Below are 18,512 nucleotides of genomic sequence, written 5' to 3' on the forward strand. Positions count from 1 at the left end.
CCGGCGGGGGCCGCTCGGGGCGGTCGGGCGGCCGCGCTGTCCCCGTCCCGCCGCCGGCGGTGCCGCCCCTCACGCCGCACTCACCCCGGTGCCGATGGAGCTCATGGCGGCGCCGCTCGCARCCCGTCCCGCGCCCACCGCCCAGCAACGCGCGCTCCCATTGGCCACCGCGCCGCGCTCCTTGGATGACGTCACCACGTCCTACGTTAAATTGTATGTAACGTAACTCGCTCCCACAGCGCCCGGCTAGCTCAGTCGGTAGAGCATGGGACTCTTAATCCCAGGGTCGTGGGTTCGAGCCCCACGTTGGGCGCATTYSTTTTGAGCTTCYCGAATGRTTTTGGCGGAASWGAATCGCAMATAACCCCGGGCTGATCTTGGAAGYGATCAATAAATCCTATCTCAATGARAAAAWGAGTTTTTATGACTGATCTGGATACAGAAATGGTATGTCCGTAATATGGAAGTGGCCATGAAGAGCCGGGTGGTGACCATTAAGCACTGTATGCCTTGAAACTAGATTTTTATTAATAAATGATCTGGATGCAGGAAAGAGAAGGACGTTAATAGAGAGGAGCTTTGGGCTCCCTCAAGGATAGAAAGGAATTGCAGAGGTACCGGGATAAACTGGAAAGCTGGGCAAGCACTTGCCATAGGAAAATGTAACGAGAGTCAGTGTGGGATTCTCCAMCTGGGATGGGGCAACCCTGGTTAAATACACAAACTGAGGGAGGAGAGGCTGCAGAGCAGCCAGAGCAGCCCCATGGGAAAGGATCAGGGGGATTTATAGTCAGAAGGAATTCCTCCCTGTGACAGTGGTGAGGCCCTGGCCCAGGCTGCCCTCAGAAGCTGTGGCTGCCCCATCCTTGGAAGGGTCCAAKGCCAGGTTGGAAAGGGCCTGGAGCAACCTGGGACAGGGGGAAGTATCCCTGCCCCATGACAGGGGGTGGCACTGGATGTTCTTTAAGGTCCCTTTAACCCAAACTGTTCTGGGATTCTGTGGTTTGCACTGGTCCATCACTAAGGTGGCTCTCCAGGGCAGTGCTCAGAGCATGTTGGAGTTCAAGGAGTGTTCGGATGACACTCAGCCATGATTTAGTTTGTGTAGTCCTGCAGGGAGTTGAACTCCATGATCCTTAGGGGTCYCTTCCAATTTGAGACAATTGCTGATTCCATGAAAAGGAAGATGAGGGAATCAGATAAAGCCCCTTCCCTCYSCAAGGGAGCAGCTCCTACTGWAGCAGCACGGACACAGACAGACCACAATGGGCTCGTGCATATCCCAAAATCCCCCTCCAGTCAGCAGGACTCATCTGGAGCTGTTTGCATCCAGTGAAGAATCAGGAACTTCAGAGGAAAATCCTCCACATACTGCAGGGGTTTGTCACTGTCCCTCCTGATAAACCAGGTGGGCTCACTGTGAATTTGTCTGCTGTGAGGATCCACAGATCTCTGCTGTCCCAGGGAGGGAAGAACCACAACAGTTAGGCTGGAAAACACAATCCTTTCTACACCATTACACATTTAGGGTGTGATCTCTGAGGGCTTTCCAAGGCAAGCCATTAAGAGCCTTTCTCACCCCTCTGATGAAATAAAAATCCTGTTTCTGCCTTCACAGGTCTCAGGACTCTGCACTTCAACCCAGTGGGAGTTAGGAATTGTGTTCCTGCCGTGTCAAACAGCAGCTGCTGAGGCYGTTCAGTGATGCAGAAACCCCAGAGAAGGAGATGTGAGTGGGCAGAACGAAGATGAGCTGGCAGAACAYGCCAGGAGAGGTCCCAGGGTGTGTGCGCACAGCAGCACTGAAATACCCCGAAAAGGGAAGGGCTAAGAATATCCTCAATTTCCTCAGCTGCAGTCTGCTGCAGTTCAGGAAAATGACATCAYTGCACCACCACCGGCTCTGTGGGAGTTTCATCTCCTGCATCCTTCCCCCTGAGGAGAGGAACAATCCCTCCCAGCTCCACRGGACTTGTGCTGATGGCAAATTCCGCTCAGGAGCAAACCTTACCTCACATCTTACCGAGGTAAAACAGAACCTGGCTCAGAGAGCTGCACCCAAAATTACCCAAATTGTGACTGAAAATGAGCAGCACAGCTCAGGCTGCACGTTCTGTACATCTAAGGCTGGCTCTCTGCACCTGGCAATGAGACTGTGTCCATTTATCCAGCCTGGAATRGCACCAGGAGATGGTCCCTCAAACACCAACCTCATCCCAGCACCATCTGTTTAGGTAAAGCACGTAGGAAACACAATGAMAAAACCATGCAGGAGTTACTGAAGTGCTGCAGCACATTCTCTGTGTTCAGGTTCACCAGAAGAGGATTTCTTTAAATATCTGCTTGACTTGAAGAATCGTGCTTCAGGCACACAGCAGGTGGGCAGCAGGCAGCACAGRGAAATCTGTCACAAAAAGCATGTTCGTGCCAATAAAAGACTTCACCACCCCAAAAAATTTTATATTTATCTTCCCAAATTTGAGACAGAAATTGCTCTTCTGGGTAGGATTGAAACCTCAGTAACCAGCAGATACCAGCAGTCAACACATAGCCACTGAGTCAAGTTTGACCTTGCATCCATTTATAACTAATTTATAATAATTTATATCCTTACATTGCTGAAACCCTTCTTGGAGGAGATGTATCAGGAGTTTTCAGTTCAGCACTATGAGAGAATTACAGGCAGAAGAGTTCTCTGCTAAAAGAGGGGAAATAATGTTCCACTATTTTTGCTAAACAGCTCCAAACCTTTTCCTCACATGCTTCAAGGGGGGAATATTTTAATACAGAATTTGGCACAAAAAAAAATTCCCAGACAAAAAAAAAATCCCGTAGATGTTTCCCCATAGACTGCTGTTCATTCTTCTCAGRATGTTTCAAATGAAAATATCTTAAACCAAATTCTCTCAGCAATGCCATTTACTATACAGATAAATAATAAACAACTCAGTAGGGAACAGCTCGTGAGGGTACAGAATTTCTTCAAAACAAGACAAAAGAGCAGAGGAGTTGCCAGAGTTAAGTTTGTAAACTATAACTGGACAGGGTTTTAAATAGTGTTAGTGCCTACACCCTGACAACACCCACACTGTTAATATTTAATGGTGTTACACACAAATTACTGAACAAAAACCAAACCCCAATGCACATGGATGTAGTTGAAATGGAGCAGAATCTTTATGTGGTATTTAGGTGCTCATTTCTCCGTGGAGAAAGCCCTTTTCATCAGTGGTGGAGGTGCTTTCCCAACATCAAACATCATTTCCAGAGGGGGGTTGTTCAGGCAGCACCAGTCAGGAATGCGGCCTGTCTGGCTGTAATATTCCYTGGACACAGATCTGCTCCCAAGGATGTCCTGGAGTGCTCCAAAAATGGCTCCTACATCATTGGCAAGGAAAAAAATTGCATTAATTTAATGTAGAATTTATCTTTYTCCTTCTTCCCACCAAAAATCTCAACTGGGAGCTTTTAGCTCTGACCCAAAATTTAAAGGGATAAATGGACATRGATGTTTTCCTTTCCAGTTAGTCCCAAACTGCTTCCATTTATGTCCTTGGAAAGCAACTGAAAACAAGGAATCATCTGCTCTCTGCTGACAGCAAACCTGGCCCGGTTGACCCACTTCTCACAACAAAATTTCCCAGAAGTTTTTATTTTAAACACTTCCACTAAACCCCTTTGAGGTCAAGGCACTCTCCCCCCCAAAAAATGGTGCCACACAAATTCACACCAGTTGTGAGCAGATTCAATCCATGGCAGYTGACCAGGGAAGAAAAGCATTACAGAATTTGGTGCACAGAAATTGTTCTGGTTTGCTAATCCTAAGAATAAAAGGATTTATTTACGACAAATCCCATTTGGAAGGGGTTTTTTTCACCTCTGTGTCCTAGTTGCTCCCGTTCTTACCTCCCAGCCAGGCCACGCAGTTGGSTTTGGCAGGGGGAGTGTGAATCCTGAAGGTTTTAGTGGCAAGTGCTTCCTTGTATTTGGGTTTCTCCACCAGGTGCCTGATCTCAGCCATGAGCCTGTGCAGGAACCCCGGCAGCATCGCCGTGCCCCCGATCACCACCAGGTTCTCTGCCAGCTGCTTCCTGGTGTCTATGGGGCACTAATGCAAACAGGGATACAAAAAAAATACCCCAAATAAGTCAGGTTGCCTGATCTTGAAGCCTTTCAGTGGTCTCTTAGAAATGCAGTTCATTTCCATGCCCTCAAATTGCTGTTTCTCATATTTAACTAGAAATAATCAACATAAACCAGGGAAATGCAAGGGAAATGCCTGGAGGTGCAGAGGTGAAGGCTACAGGCACAGAATTTCGTAAACAATTTGTTTTCATAAAGAATTCTAATTGAAATGTTTGTCATGTCAGCCAAGTCCATGGCTCTCCAATAAATTGCATTTCAGCAAACTTATTGAAATGGCATCAATAACTGCAGGGAGCCAACTTTAATTAAAATACATACACCGCCACATAATGAAAATTTCCATTTATAGTGGTTTTCTAATGCATTTTTTTCCTAAATATAGTAAGGAGTAATAAAGAATTTGTATATGCCAAGAAAAAATTCTGCAATAGATTTAATATACTGCCTGTAATAAAGATGTCCAAATTAATCTTACTCTASCATAGGTAAGCCAGCAGCCTGCAGGACTCAAAGTCTTGAGACATTTGGAACTGCAGGTTCTCTAAGGCTGGAGGCATCCCCTMAACTGTTTCTAATATAAAAATACCTGAACCAGTGAATCCAAGATCAAAGTGGCAACAGATGTCTCCTCATTATCCTGTTCAAACAGGATTTCCACCACGGAGTCTCTGTGGAACAGACAGGAAGTGAGTGTTAATGAGCAGAAAAACCACACTGAACTCAGGCACGGCAGAGCTGGAGGTAACTCCAGCCTTCCTGCTGACAACACTTTGTCACTTCTGTCACACAGCCCGTGCACCCAGCAGTGCCAACGGGGAGGGGACAATCACTGAACCCTTGGAAAAGWCCTTTAAGATCATCACATTCAACCCTCAACCCAGCACCACCTGTGGTCTGAACATTTCCAGGGCTGGTGACTCCACCACTTCCCTGGGSAGCCTGTGCCAGTGCTTGACAACCCTTTCCAAGAAGAAATTYTCCAAATATCCAATCTCAACCTCCCCAGGTGCAACTTGGGGCCGTTTCCTCTTGTCCTGTCCCTTATTCCCTGGGAGCAGAGCCTGACCCCCACCAGGCTCCACCCTCCTGCCAGGGACTTGTGAACAGTGAGAAGGTCCCCCTGAGCCWCCTTTTCTCCAGGTTGAAATGCCCTGCTCACATCACTAAACCTGTCCCATCAGCAGGCACTGACACTCATTTCTCTTCCCCCCATCCCTCCCATCTCTTTGCTCTCATCTTCCTCCTGGAGCAGCCACTCCCTCCCATGATGGGTTTGCACTGTGCCCAGCACACAGCTTTTGTTTAAGAGGTAAAAAAGCATATGCAAGTGTTCCATTAAAATTCAATTTAATGAAAATTTATGTGTTTTTAAAATTGAAACACATCTTTGTAATGATCAATACTTTGTCATGGCATTTCTCACCTGATGGGGCCAACTACATGGAGAATCTTTTCTCCATCCAAAGGATAGTCCACGTCTGGAGGTGGGGACGGACGCTGKAAATAAAAACATACTTGTATTATTATTCTAGAGCCCAAAAAGGCTGCAGCCACCTCAAAAGAACAGGAGGAACTTCATCCTCCACCCACCTCAGCACTGCCATCAATGTTGAACTTGGCTGCCTGGATTTTCAGTCCCCGTTGCAGATCACTCACAAAGCAAGTGCGGACTGTGCAGAGGGAAAGAGAGGGGCACAAGTGAGGCTTTGCTGGATCCTTTCATCAATGTAAAGACTTAATTTCCCTTAATTTAGAGAAGAAAAAACACTTCAGGCCCTTGCTGGTCTAAGACATTATCAAATAAATGCAAAGGGAAGCAGTCTCTACACTCCAGCAGAGTTCAGATGCTGTCTAGACCATGAATTAAATGAAGCTGACACCAAAACAAGGTTGAAAATCCTGCCTGTCCTTTCTCAGACAAACCACACAAGATTTAAAGCCAGAGGGATGTTCCTAATGGTGCCCCAAGGTGCCAGGGGTTGTAGCCTGTCTTTACTGAAGGTTTTGAACCACAGCTTCAAATGAGGCATTGCTCATTTGCTAACCAAGCTGCAACCATGCAATACTTTCCTTAGTGCAACCCTTCAACACCCTAAGAATTCCAGAGGGTTTTTCTGCTTCCAGACAATGCTGGAAGCAGAGCACAACCTCATTTGTATCCCAGCTGCTACTGTTATTATACACTTATTTGTTTTTGGCACAGGTAAGCATCTTCCTCATAAACTGCTGTCACAAAGAAACAAGCCTTCAACACACAGACAACAATAATTTCATCCTYAGTGTGGTGTATCTGGTTCCAAAAGACTGCATAAAAAACACAACTAGTCAGAAAATGTGTGCAAGTCCAGGAATTAGAAAAGCAACTTCCATTTGACAAAGCACCAACTGCATTTATTTTGCATATGACAGAKAGATTTCTTCCTAATTTGACCCAAGGGATACATACTAGTTACCATTTTCTAGGAAAACACATTTTTCTACATGTTGCACATGAAACAATCACACAGGAATTCATCCAAGGTCTGCCAAAGAAGGACTCTATTTTTTCTGGTGTAAATGCAGTTTTTGTCTCCTCTTGCCTGCCCAATTAACACACCAAAATGTCCTTCATACATATCTTATTTTTTAAAAAAATGACTTTGAAGCAAGCTGAACCTTTTTAGTAAACATACAAAAACAGAGCAAACTTTCTGTGCCCACCTACTAAATATATCTACAGGTTAATACTCAACAACACAGAGGTTAAACTTAAAGAGGAATTCAACACCTGGTTTTGCTTTCAAAGCAGAAGAACAACACAAGTTTCTCCAGACAGGGAAAACAGAGAAGAAAAACAAATTTCTAAATATAAAATACTGCACACTTGTTATTATCATATTCTACTAAATTTCAAACATTAGAGCCTCACAAAGCAAACAAATTTACCTTTTATATCCTCTACTATGTCTTCTGGGACTGAGCCTGAAATAAAAAAGTAATTTAGAACAGAAGTTTTTTTTCAAGTGGAAAGAGAATTTAAGAATTAAACTAAGTTTGAATTACATTTAATATATTAAACTTTCATTTTGACAGCAATTTTTAAAGATTTCCAAAGAAGAAAAGCTACTAAGTACAGAAATAAAAAGTTTGTCTTTGCTCAAAACAGACTGAAAAATTACTACAGAAGTTTTATCTCAGCCTGTATTCAAAACTGCTGTAAGAAGGGGCTGATCGTAAGAGTTATATATTTGTTAAATGCCAAGAAAGAATTCATGCAAGCAGGCCACATGAGATGCAGTGAATCCTAAACCCATTTTATTCACAGTTAGGATTAACACCCTTTCCCCAGTGGAAGCTCCCAGCACAGGTACCCCACCCCACAGACCTTACCCATCACAGAGGGAAGGCTCTGTCCTTTGGCCARTCCTGTATCCACTGTGCACTGCTCCAACAGCTGATACTCCAGCTCCCTGAAACAGTGCACAGGARGGTGTTAAAGACAGCCATGGACTCAGTACCACAGTCCAGGACAGGATTTATTCCTCTCAGTTACATCCTAAATATAAACTTAAGAAGATCTGATTTCCACAGTTTTTACCATATTAGCAACAGCTAAACAGTGGTAACTTTAAAAATTGGATGATGTTACATCAAGTTAGGATTTAAAACAGGAAATTTTGCTCATGATCAAAGAAGAACTTACACAAATTCTTATCTAATGGGTAACTATGAACTTACTTGTGAATGGCCTTTCCTCCCAGAGGAAGGGAACCCCAGCAACTCAGGATTGGAATTCCCTCATAGATCTACAGGAAGATCAGGAAATTCTCCTCTTTTTTATTATAAGTTTTCATCCTGCTGGAATCAAATGCCCTCTCCCTTCAACAATCCTTTGCATTAGCCATTGGAAACATTTTTTAATTACTTTTCTGCAAAGCTAATTGCTAATATAAAAAGGCTGAAGCCATGAACCCCCTTCCCAAGGTTTGAGGGAACCTTGGGAAGATTCACCACATCAGCTGTGAAGGGATTCCCCAAGCCATGACATCTTGTAGTGAAAGGCCAGACTGGCTGAGCTGTCCCTATTCCTTTTGAGCACACCTCAGTCAGTAAAAATCTCATCTCTCACAACACCCTCATCAGTGAAAATGGAAGGATACAGGGAGAACCAAGCTTTCTGCATATCCACAGTCCAGAACCATGGCAGAGTTGATCCCCAGKGTCAGGAGAGACATCAGGTGACTTGGAGCAAACAAAACAGAAGGTACCTAGAGGGAAACCAAAAGCAAAGTTGACAGAAGTGGGGAAAAAGAAACAAGCCACCCAAAGCACTGATGCCTTTCTAAAGGACATTTTGAAAACAAAACCCAAACAACAGTATCTGGAATTAAAAAAACTTAATTTTTAAGGCAGTGTTGTAATGAACAAAATACAACAGGATTCCACATTCTGTGTTCACCTTCTTTGTGGTGCACACCAGTTACTTTGGTAATGATGAATGCTGGAATGGGCTTGCAAGAAAAGCAAGTGCTGGCTGTAAAACTCAGATCAARTCATAGACCAGGTTTCTTATTGCCATTGAAAAGGAATGAAAGAAGTTGAAGTACAGCTACTTGAAAAGTTATAAAAACTTGATGTGAATAAAAGTGCAAGGAAACCCATGAAAGTGTGCCTTATGACAAGCACTGCTGCACACAAATTCACAGAAGAGGCTGTTTGAAACMCTCTCACCAAAAACAATGTGGAAACTCATGTTAAAATTACTTGAGAATGACTTCCTTCTCCCTGAATTTCATAAATTAAGGTTTGTAAAAAGCAACAGTTCCTTTAACAGAGTACCTTGAAGGGTGAATTAAGAAATTTCACTAAATCCTGCATTTACAGGCAACACTACCAACCCTTAGCCCAGAGGCACAAGGTAAAATATTGGCCCTGTACTAATAACCCCCTCTTTGCAGCAAACAAAAATAGAAACTAGAAAGAATTAACCTTCCACCAATATTAACTGGCTTCTTAACAAGTTACAAAGTCTGTCCATCAAAATCTGACTCTGAAGTCGTGAACCATTTTCAACAAACCATTTTGCATGGGATGTGCTTTAATGGGGACATTTTATTGTTGTAAGAGGATTAGGAAAAAAAAACCTTCAAATCAACTACTCAAATCTTTCAGCAATTTCAAATAAAAAAAAATTTTGCCAACAGGATGAAGTTTGAGATTAGTTGGTAAACTCTCTTGTGGAAGGACAGTGAAGAAGTATTGCAGACAAACTGGTTTCACTACTTTTTATAGAAAAATCTTAACCTTTGTTCTATCTGAATTGAAGGAGCATGGAGTCACCTTCCCACACATTTTCTGTTATAAATAAGAATTAGGTTCAGACTTTTCACAGAATCCTAGAATGGCTGGGCTGGATGGAACCTTAAGGGTCATCAAGTTTCAACCCCCCTGCTTTGTGCAGGAACACCTTCCACCAGACCAGGTTGCTCCAAGCCCTGTCCAACCTGGCTTTGGACACTTCCAGGAATGGGGCAGCCACAGCTTTTTTTTTTCCTCACAACTTTTCTTCAGAGACTGATTAAGCAAAGAAGATCATTAATTTCAGGTAAGCTCTCACCTAAATGAGCACAGACGTGCTAGGCAGAGATATTGACTCTGGYAGAAATGGTGAGACGTGCTGACAGAGCACTAACAAGTGTTTAAATATAAATCCTGGCTCCAGGCAGTGCTCAATGGGGATTATTGGATCTGTCTGGGACAGTGCAGTGTGAGCTGTATTATCCTACAAGCCAGGGAAACCTTGCAGAGTCTTGTTAAATGCTGTTGCTTTGGGGCCTCCTGAAGAGCCAGAATGGAACAAAGAAGGTCTTTAATCTAACTTCCAACCTCTACTTTCTCATACCATCATGAGATTTTTCTTCTTTATTCTTCTCTCACTATTTTAACATTATTTTCTTTTTTTTGTCTATATCTGGTACAAATTGTAAGTAAAATTCCTGCTGGCAAATCCTGTGCTGAGCATATGGAGCAAATTTACACATTTCTGTCAAACACATACCTCAAAATGCTTGAAAAGGACCCTGGTGAGTGTGTCCCTGAAGTGTGAAGGGCACAGGACCGACTCAATGATCACAACACGGCGGTCCCTGGGATTCACCAGCAGATGCCTARAGAAGACAAGATGTGTAAAACAAAACTGGGAAGTTCAAGCACATATTATGAGATCTCTCTTATAGTCATATTCCATTTTCCTCAAAATCCCTAAAAATTTGCATTTAGATAGCATTTGCTACAGCAGATTGCAAAACCTTTTTCACAAATCTAAAAACCCCAATGCTTTCCCCTAAAASGAAGTCAGGAAACTGGGGCAGGGAAAACAAACTATAGAGTTTTCATACAGAGCCTGTAGTTCTGCATATCCATTACACATATCTAAATCAACATGAAGTAATGGAAAAATAAGTCATCAAGGGCTTGTCCAGTGTCACACAGTGTCACAAAAGATCAAGATTGATAACACATGCTCTGWTTTCAGTGGAAGAGGATGGAATTGTCCTGAATTCAATGACAAAGGCAATGGTCAAGATAGGAGAAGAAAATAACCCAACCCCCAGCAGATCTGAGGCACAGAAATTAAACACTGGCTCCCCTGTGATAGTTCTTACAGTGCAAAAATATGGATTAGAAGCAAAGTTAAAAGACCAAATCCAATTTCATAATTCACTAAGGGTACTAAAAATACAATAAAGATGTATTGCTGAGGTAAAAACATTCCACAGGTTAAGATTCCTCCTTCCAAACCACTGTGGAAAGAATTCAGCACTGATATGAGCTCCAGCCCTACTAAAATCAATGTAACTCCTTAGGTAATGCCTTCCCCTTACCAGGCCCTTTAAAAATGCCACAGCTAAAAGGTAATTTATCAAAAACTCTCTACTTCTACAGAGCAGCTGATACTGCAAGACATGAGCTCTTGGTAAGATAACCTTGATCTCAGCCTCACTGAACTTCTGCACCAACACAGCCAGGCAGCCCCTTAAAAAATGTTATCTTTGTTTTCTTATCTGATTAGACAATGTCCATCCCTGCTCACACCCCTGGAGGTGCTCATGGAAGAGTTGCAGAAGGCCTGGATAACTGACAGGGGTCTCTTACCTGAAATACAGCATGTGGATGAATTCCTTCAGATAGGAATACAGCTCCTCTGTATTGATGTTGTACTGCACCACTTTGACAGGCTGGGAAGGGAAAATAGCCAGAGTCAGCTCAAATGCTGAGCAATGATTTTATATATATCTATATTTTTAATATATATGTTTATATTTATATTTACATGCATCCACATGATATATAAAGAAATATATTTGACACATGCAGAATACATATCTGAACCTGACACTATATAAATATTCACTCTTGCCTAATTTGCTCTTTACCCTTCACAAAGCATCTCATAAACTCACCCTATAACTAAACTCCAGAGTTAATTAATGCTAATTTTTTACACATGSAACTGATCTCAGCATTAGTTTCCCARCACTGCCACCCTCCACTAARAGRAAGGAGAGTAGGCAAAGCAATTTCTTAATAAATGCCCCAAAACACAAGGCCCATGGGGGATGAACAGCAATTAACACCAGCACTGTTATCAGATTTATCTGTATCTTTTAATAGCAGCAGTTAAAATTGTGAAAAATATAACAATRTTTCAGAATATTTTWTTYAGACAACRAAAAATGGCTTATGATGGTCAGAARAAGCATCTGCAAATTCTTYCTATGCCAAAACACACCAAACACCACAAAGGTAAAACAGTTCACCTTTGAGACATCGGGTTTCTTGATTTCACTGGGAATGATGCATCTTGGTCCTGTTTCTCCTGCAAACCCACACCTAAACGAAAATGTTGAAAACCTGATTATTTGAAGTCACYATCTGACACCAAAGGCCTAGGAACTATTGCAGAATAATGAATTGGGGACATTTTATGACTGCAAAGAGGGGTTTTACACACAACTTTTCTATCACTTGGAGATAAAGCTAAAGATGGATTAAAATATAAAGTTTTTATATCTTTTTTTACTGACTGCCTCAACAACAGCAAAAAAAATCAGCAACCACCTCAAACCAAACTTTTCCRAACTTTTCCTGGTCTTCCTCAAATACACAAGAACCATGGACTAAAGAAAAGAAACTAAAACCAAAATAAATTCAATATTTATTTTAATCATATCAGTGCCTGATATTTATTTCACCCATCACCCCCAGTAAGTACAAATCGGAAAAGAAAACTGCAGTAGGAAACCATAAAGCTGCTGAAATTGGAGCACTTTTAATTCAAAAAGTCAATTAATACTTGATTTTGGTATTTGACAACCATCAATTGTCAGATTGTTTCAGAAAAAAAAAAATCTTAAACCAGCCATAATCCAGATTTTTATTTTCTTCTTTTGTCTCAAACTTAGCAGTCCCAGTGGGTAAAGGCCATTTTCCTTGAACTTTCAGGAAATTTCAGCCTTATCCTGAAAAGGACAGACATCTCTCATACAATTCAGCTGCTATTTCTTCTACAAGAATGAAGGCTGGAAACAGACCCTAAAAGTACATTATTCACAGAGAAAGCTTTTCTATGAGAGCAGTTTACTTGATAAATAATGCCCATGGGAAAAAAAGCTAACAAGCACCCCAAACTTGAAAAAAAGTTTTTGACTGGCCACACGACATGAATTCACTAAAAGCCACTCATGGAATCATTTGTCCCCACCCACAAGCCGCTGTTAAATCAACCCATTCCCAGGAAACAACGTTTTTGGCCCACGAGATGAAATGCTAAATTAATAGCGAGCATTCCTGCTTCAGCATTTGAGCTACACCTTGTTTTAAYCAAAAACACAAGACTAAAACCCAAGGCTGTTTATTACCAGCTCGCACCAGAGAGATCAGCACAAAAACGGAGGGRGRAAATCCCAYATAACTATCCATGGAATTATRGAATGGTTTGGGATGGAAGGGATCTTAAARACCATCCAGTTCCACCCYTTGCCATRGACAGGGACATCTYCCACTRTCTCAGGATGCTCCAAGCCCCATCARAYCTGGCCTTGGACRCTTCCAGGGATGGAGCAGCCASAGCTTCTCTGGGCAMCCTGTGACAGAGCCTCAYCACCCYMAMAGGSAASWATTYCTTCCCAATATCCCATCTAACCCTGCCCTCTGGCAGTGTGAAGCCATTCCCTRTATCCTGKCACTCCATTCCTTGTCCAAAGTCCCTCTCCAKCTCTCTKGGAGCCCCTTTAGGCACTGGAGGAGGCTCCAACGCCTTCCCGGACCCATCCGTTCTCCAGACCGGAGAGCCCCAAATCCCGACCGCAAGGCGGGGCACTCACTTGGTGAAGGCTTGTCCCAGGTCGATCACCACGGCGGTTTTCTCCCCGCCGCTGCCGAGCCCCTCGTACAGCGGCATCGCGGCCCAAATTCCCTCCCTCCCTTCCTTCCCTTCCTTCCCTTCCCTCCCGTTCCACCCCCCTCAGCCGCCACTACGCGGGGCCTTCCTGCTCCCCGGCGCGCCGGGCTGCCCGTGGCGCCTGTCCGCATTTCCGCCGCACTGCCTCCTCCCTGGAGCTCTCGCCGCCGCTCCCGCCGCTTTCTGCAGAGCTTCCCGGCTGCCGGGAGTGCCACGGTGGCGGCGGCGGGCGCGGTGCGGCGCGGTTTCCCCTCAGCTCCGCTCCGGCGGCGGGAGGGGCAGCACCGGGAATGGGGCGGCGGTGCCGTGGAGGGGCCTGAGGGGTGGGCGGGGCTCGCCCGGGGTGTGGGCGTGGCCTCCGTGAGGGCGGGAGCGCGGGCCGGGCTGAGCTCGCTCGAGCAAAATCGTAAAAATTGTGAAAATTACAGAATTCTTTAGGATCAGCGAGTCCCGCCACTCCACCGCTAAGCCATGTTCTCCCAAATGCCGCATCCACACGGCTTTTAAATGCCTCCAGGGCTGGTGACTCCRCCARTTGCATGGACAGCTTGACAGCCCTTTCTGCGAAGAAATTTCTCCCAATATTCAACCTGAATTGCCCATGGGACAGCTTGGGTGCCTTTCCTCTCCTCCTGTCCCTGTTCCCTGTGAGCAGAGCCCGATTTCCCCGGCTGCTCTCTCCTGTCAGGGAGTTGTGCAGAGCCACAAGGTCCCCCCTGATCCCCCTTTTCTCCAGGCTGAGCCCTTTCCCAGCTCCTTCAGCTGCTCCTCATCAACCGCCGCAGGGATTTGTTAATTCACACCACGCATYTCATTCCTGAGGGGTCCAGCACCATCCAATTCCTCCTCGTGTTCTCTCAAAGCCCTTGCAAAACCTTAAACCCTGTGGTAAAACCTCTGACGACTCCATTTAATGCACAAAAGACATTTCTGTGAGGTTAAACACGCAGGTACCCTGAGGGTGCAGCATCCTMCCTCTTGAACAGAAATAAAACAACTCACAGACTGAAAAAGCTCATCACTTGGCTGCTCCAGGAGAGTGGTGGTTGGGAGTGAAAAACGACAGGAGTAGGAAATACAGTGAGGTTGGAAATTATAAACCCCACGATGGTAAAAATCTGTGTAGRGCCAGGGGATGGASACAATGATTCTTGTGGATSCCTTTCAGCTCAGGAYCTTCTAGGAATCCAAGCTTTCAAGAGTGGATCACCTGAGACAAGTGAGGTGGAAGATCAGCAGATCAGCTGTGCTTAGTGGTAAGAAATTAATCAATAAAAGGTGTTCTGATGAATATTGTTTGTGGTATGTGACTTGATTGCCTGGCTGGAAAAAGGGAGTTTCTAACAGATTTTGGTCAGTGTAATGAAAATTTGGGATCACTTGAGGAAGAGATTCCTAAGGTAGCACTTGCCCCACTCCCAACAACCCTGTCCTTTCCCCTGTTTATTTTCCCCTTCCCCACAACAACCACACCTGTAAAACCAGCTGCTCTTCATGCAGTTGTGATGTCCAGGAGTGTGACTGTGGCCCTGCTCACACCCCCAAAAGATGTGTCCATCCTAAGGTATATATCTCAGCAAAATGCACAGGACCCATTTCTTTTTCAGATAAGCATTGAAAAAGCAATTAACTGGTGAGCTGGTCTAGACATTTGCTCATTGCCAGACAGGCCCGGCTGAGAGCCTGAGGGTTTATGCAGAGGAGGACAAGGGTGCTAATGAAGGCAGAGGATTTCAGGGAAGGCTGTGGTGACACTGCTGTGCTCTGTTGTCACTGAACCCAACCACCCTGGCCTGTGAGCTGCTGCGGCAGCTTGTGGACGCTGTGCTTTTCGCTGTGCTTTCCTCTCTGCAGCAGGGCTGCTTGTCCCACGGCCACATTTTGTATTTGCAGTCTCTGAAGGTGGAGCTGTGGGAGTTGGGTGATGAGCGGGAGTGAGTGAGACACCGAAAGCTGTCGCTGCCACCATCTGCTGTGTCTCCTGGGCYAACCCCCGCACTAGCCCATGGGCTAGCAGCTCTGCACAAACGCTTTCTCTGCTGCTCCTGTCACAGCTTTGCCACGTTCCCCCCTTCTGGTCACCCTAAAGTCACTCAGGTGACAAAGTGGGGTCAAGAGGTAGCACTGAGAAGAGAAGGTGCGTGTGTGTGCAGAGCAGGAGTGCAGACTGGGGGAGCTGAAGCTGATGGGACATCCTGGAAGGGCTCTTGCGGGACACACGAGGAAAACAGACAGTGCAGAGGGAAGGCAGGAAGRGTGTGAAGAAGAGAAACTCTGCAGTGACAAACTCGGGGGAGACTCCTCTCAAAGCCCTTTATATCCCTCATAAAGGCCTGCTTTTCTCTCCTTCAGGCACCATCCCACAGCTCCATACGAGCCCAGGAACTCTTCAAACAACCCATCACCAGCTTCCCATCCTCTTCTCAGAGATCAAAACTCAGGAGCAAGAGCAGGGCTCTACTGGTGATGTGAAATGCAGAAACAGTGATGGGACAGCCCACAACCAGTGAATTCTGGAGGAGGAGGGATCATTGCAGTGAAGCAGTGAAGGATGCGACACATTAAAAATAAACAAACAAAACCCCGTGGCAATTAAACATTGTGACACCAAATTCAACCTGCCTCGTGGTTTTGTGTGGTTTTATGTTTTTAATGGCTTTTTCAATTATTTTTTATGGTTAGTATTTTATGCYGTTCCAGAACATGGAAATGCAGCTGAACTTTAAAGGATGCACAAACGAGGCACAAAAATATGTTTAAATGTCATTTCCACAACAGAACCTTAACTCTGCCATGTTTGAGCAATTCCCCAGTGCACCAAGAATATACACTCAGTCGTAATTACACCTGACTGAGATGAGAATTATATTCAAGAAACTTTTCTGCATTTGGGCTTTCTATCAGGGAAACAATACCAGAATTTCCCAAGTGCTCCCGGAGAGATTCCGATTAGACAAWAGGAAAATTTTTCACAATGAGAACAAGCAGCCATTGAAATAATCTCCCCAGGGAAGTGGTGGATACCTCAGCATTGGGCACTTTCAGATTCAGCTGCACAGGGTRCTGGACCATCTTGTCTCAAACATGATTTTGCCAAGAAAACTGGACCAGATAACCTTTGAGATCCTTTCCAACCTGTTATTCCATGATTCTGTGATAAGTTACTACCTGAGTGCTGTCTGCCCTCGCTGTTCAAGGACARCAGAGGGAGGCTGTGCAGTCACTGTGCCTGCTGAGAATGTGTTCCCACTGAATGTGAGCTCTCTCAAATTCTGTAAAATCCTCCTAAATATCTCTGTGACAGGGGTCTTAAAAAGAYATAATATACCATACTTAATGTTGTTGCTCTTGAAATCTTTAGATCTAAAACTTGAAGTAATTTAGATAATATATGATTGATTTAAAGTCTAAGCATGATGTTTGCATGGTCTGTTTCCATCCCCAAATCTCACCGATTTATAATATCTTAATGTGCTATAATTACATATTTATAGCAGTATGCTTATGTTTTTAATATAATGCTTTATGTAARATGACTGTTTAGATATGTCTTGCAAAAATCAGGGGTCCTACTTGAAATCCACAGCCCACGGCTTCCTCCTGAATGTATTATCCCTGGGTTAGGAATGATCAGAGTTTCCTGCTAATCGCWTCGCCGTCTTTATAGTCCACTGGAAATCTCCTCTTAAATTATGTTAATCAATCACAGTTAACATGAGTTCTGAAATGCAAGCTGCAGCTTAAAAGTGGCTTAATTTAATGGATGGCCTTTTCAGAGTTATTGATAATAGGAGCCAGAGAGTTAGAGATGTGCTGGGGTTTCATAACAAAATCCATCCACGCCGGGCYGGTTTAATCAAGGAAGCTGCTTGCATAATGTGAAGAGCACTCGCTCTCCCCCGAATATGTGACTGTTGAAGAAACAGATGGTGATGCTAACCCGAAAGAATCAGGCTATAAATACGCTCAGGATAACAATATAAATGGAGATAATTATTCACAGTCTAAGGAGACAGTGAGACAATTAAGCCAGCTCGTAAGCAGAATGTCCAGYGGAGTGAAAAGCAGGATTTCCATAACACAGTAAGAAATTATTCCCCAAGAGCAGCCAGTTCATGCAACTCTTGGAGCAGTGGTACCTCTGATAGGCAAGGAAGAGGTCACATAAGGGAATCAAAAATGGAAGAAATTGAAATCAGTGAAAACTCTTCTTTCATACAATAATAGACTGGTTTGGAAGGGAATTTAAAACTCATTTAGCTCCACCCCCTTCCACTGGACTGGGTGGCTCCTAGCCCCATCCCTTGAAAACTTCCAGGGATGGAACATCCACAGCTGTTCTGGGCAACCTGTGCCAGGGCCTCAGCACCCTCACAATAATTTTTTTCCTACTAACTAATCTAAACCTACCCTTTTTCAGTGTGAAGCCATTCCCCCTTGTCCCATCATTCCAAAGCCCTTGTAAAAAGTCCCTCTCCAACTTTCTCTCTGCTACCTTAAAGTAGTAAAAAGCCACAATTAGGTCACCCCAAAGCCTGAACAATCCCAATTCTCTCATTCTTTCCTCATAGCAGAGCTTCTCCATCCCTCTAATCATCTYAGTAGCCTCCTCTGGACTCGCTCCAACAAAATAAAATTTGTAGGACACTTCTTTTTGCCTAATGCGGTCCTTTTTTTCTCTCTCTCATTTTTCTTTTTTYMRGRWTYYKKTWGKTWTYMARSCCCYKGSMRRARRAARRACCCTTTCGGATGTCCTGCAGACCCGTCATTGTCACCGAGCAGCGCTGCGCTCTCAGTGCCTCGAGGTGGCAGCTGCAGAACCCGCCCGGAGGGTTAAAAAGGGAACGTTTCTCATAAAGAAAATCACTTTTCTGTACTCGCCCCGAAACAGGCAGCTCTCAGCTGAATTAATCCCCGCGGAGCA

General features: G+C 44.3%; 2 protein-coding genes and 1 non-coding gene across 3 annotated transcripts in view; 1 reads left to right on the plus strand and 2 right to left on the minus strand.

Moving 5' to 3' along the window:
• Positions 1–154, minus strand: part of PSMA3 (proteasome 20S subunit alpha 3) — an 8,861-nt gene extending 8,707 nt beyond the window's left edge. The window contains exon 1 of the mRNA XM_057373211.1: positions 85–154. Coding sequence (XP_057229194.1) covers positions 85–105 — 21 coding nt within the window. The 5' untranslated portion in view covers positions 106–154. The remainder of the gene's footprint in view (positions 1–84) is intronic.
• Positions 155–240: 86 nt separating this feature from the next.
• On the plus strand, positions 241–313 carry TRNAK-CUU (transfer RNA lysine (anticodon CUU)). Its single transcript has one exon. It is a non-coding gene; the product is annotated as a tRNA-Lys (tRNA).
• A 2,588-nt stretch (positions 314–2,901) lies between these two features.
• On the minus strand, positions 2,902–13,631 carry ACTR10 (actin related protein 10). Its single transcript, XM_057373234.1, has 13 exons — positions 13,512–13,631; positions 11,946–12,018; positions 11,281–11,363; positions 10,184–10,292; positions 8,286–8,393; positions 7,864–7,931; positions 7,516–7,595; positions 7,072–7,107; positions 5,737–5,816; positions 5,570–5,643; positions 4,733–4,814; positions 3,907–4,108; positions 2,902–3,378 (listed from the first exon to the last, which is right to left on the minus strand). Exons 1-13 carry the CDS (start codon positions 13,586–13,588, stop codon positions 3,197–3,199), a joined length of 1,254 nt encoding a protein of 417 aa, XP_057229217.1. The 5' UTR covers positions 13,589–13,631; the 3' UTR covers positions 2,902–3,196.
• Positions 13,632–18,512: the final 4,881 nt, after the last annotated feature.

The sequence above is a fragment of the Malurus melanocephalus genome, unplaced genomic scaffold (genome assembly GCF_030028575.1).
Source record: "Malurus melanocephalus ecotype Western Australia unplaced genomic scaffold, MMel_1.1 scaffold_190, whole genome shotgun sequence".
Lineage (NCBI taxonomy): Eukaryota > Metazoa > Chordata > Aves > Passeriformes > Maluridae > Malurus > Malurus melanocephalus.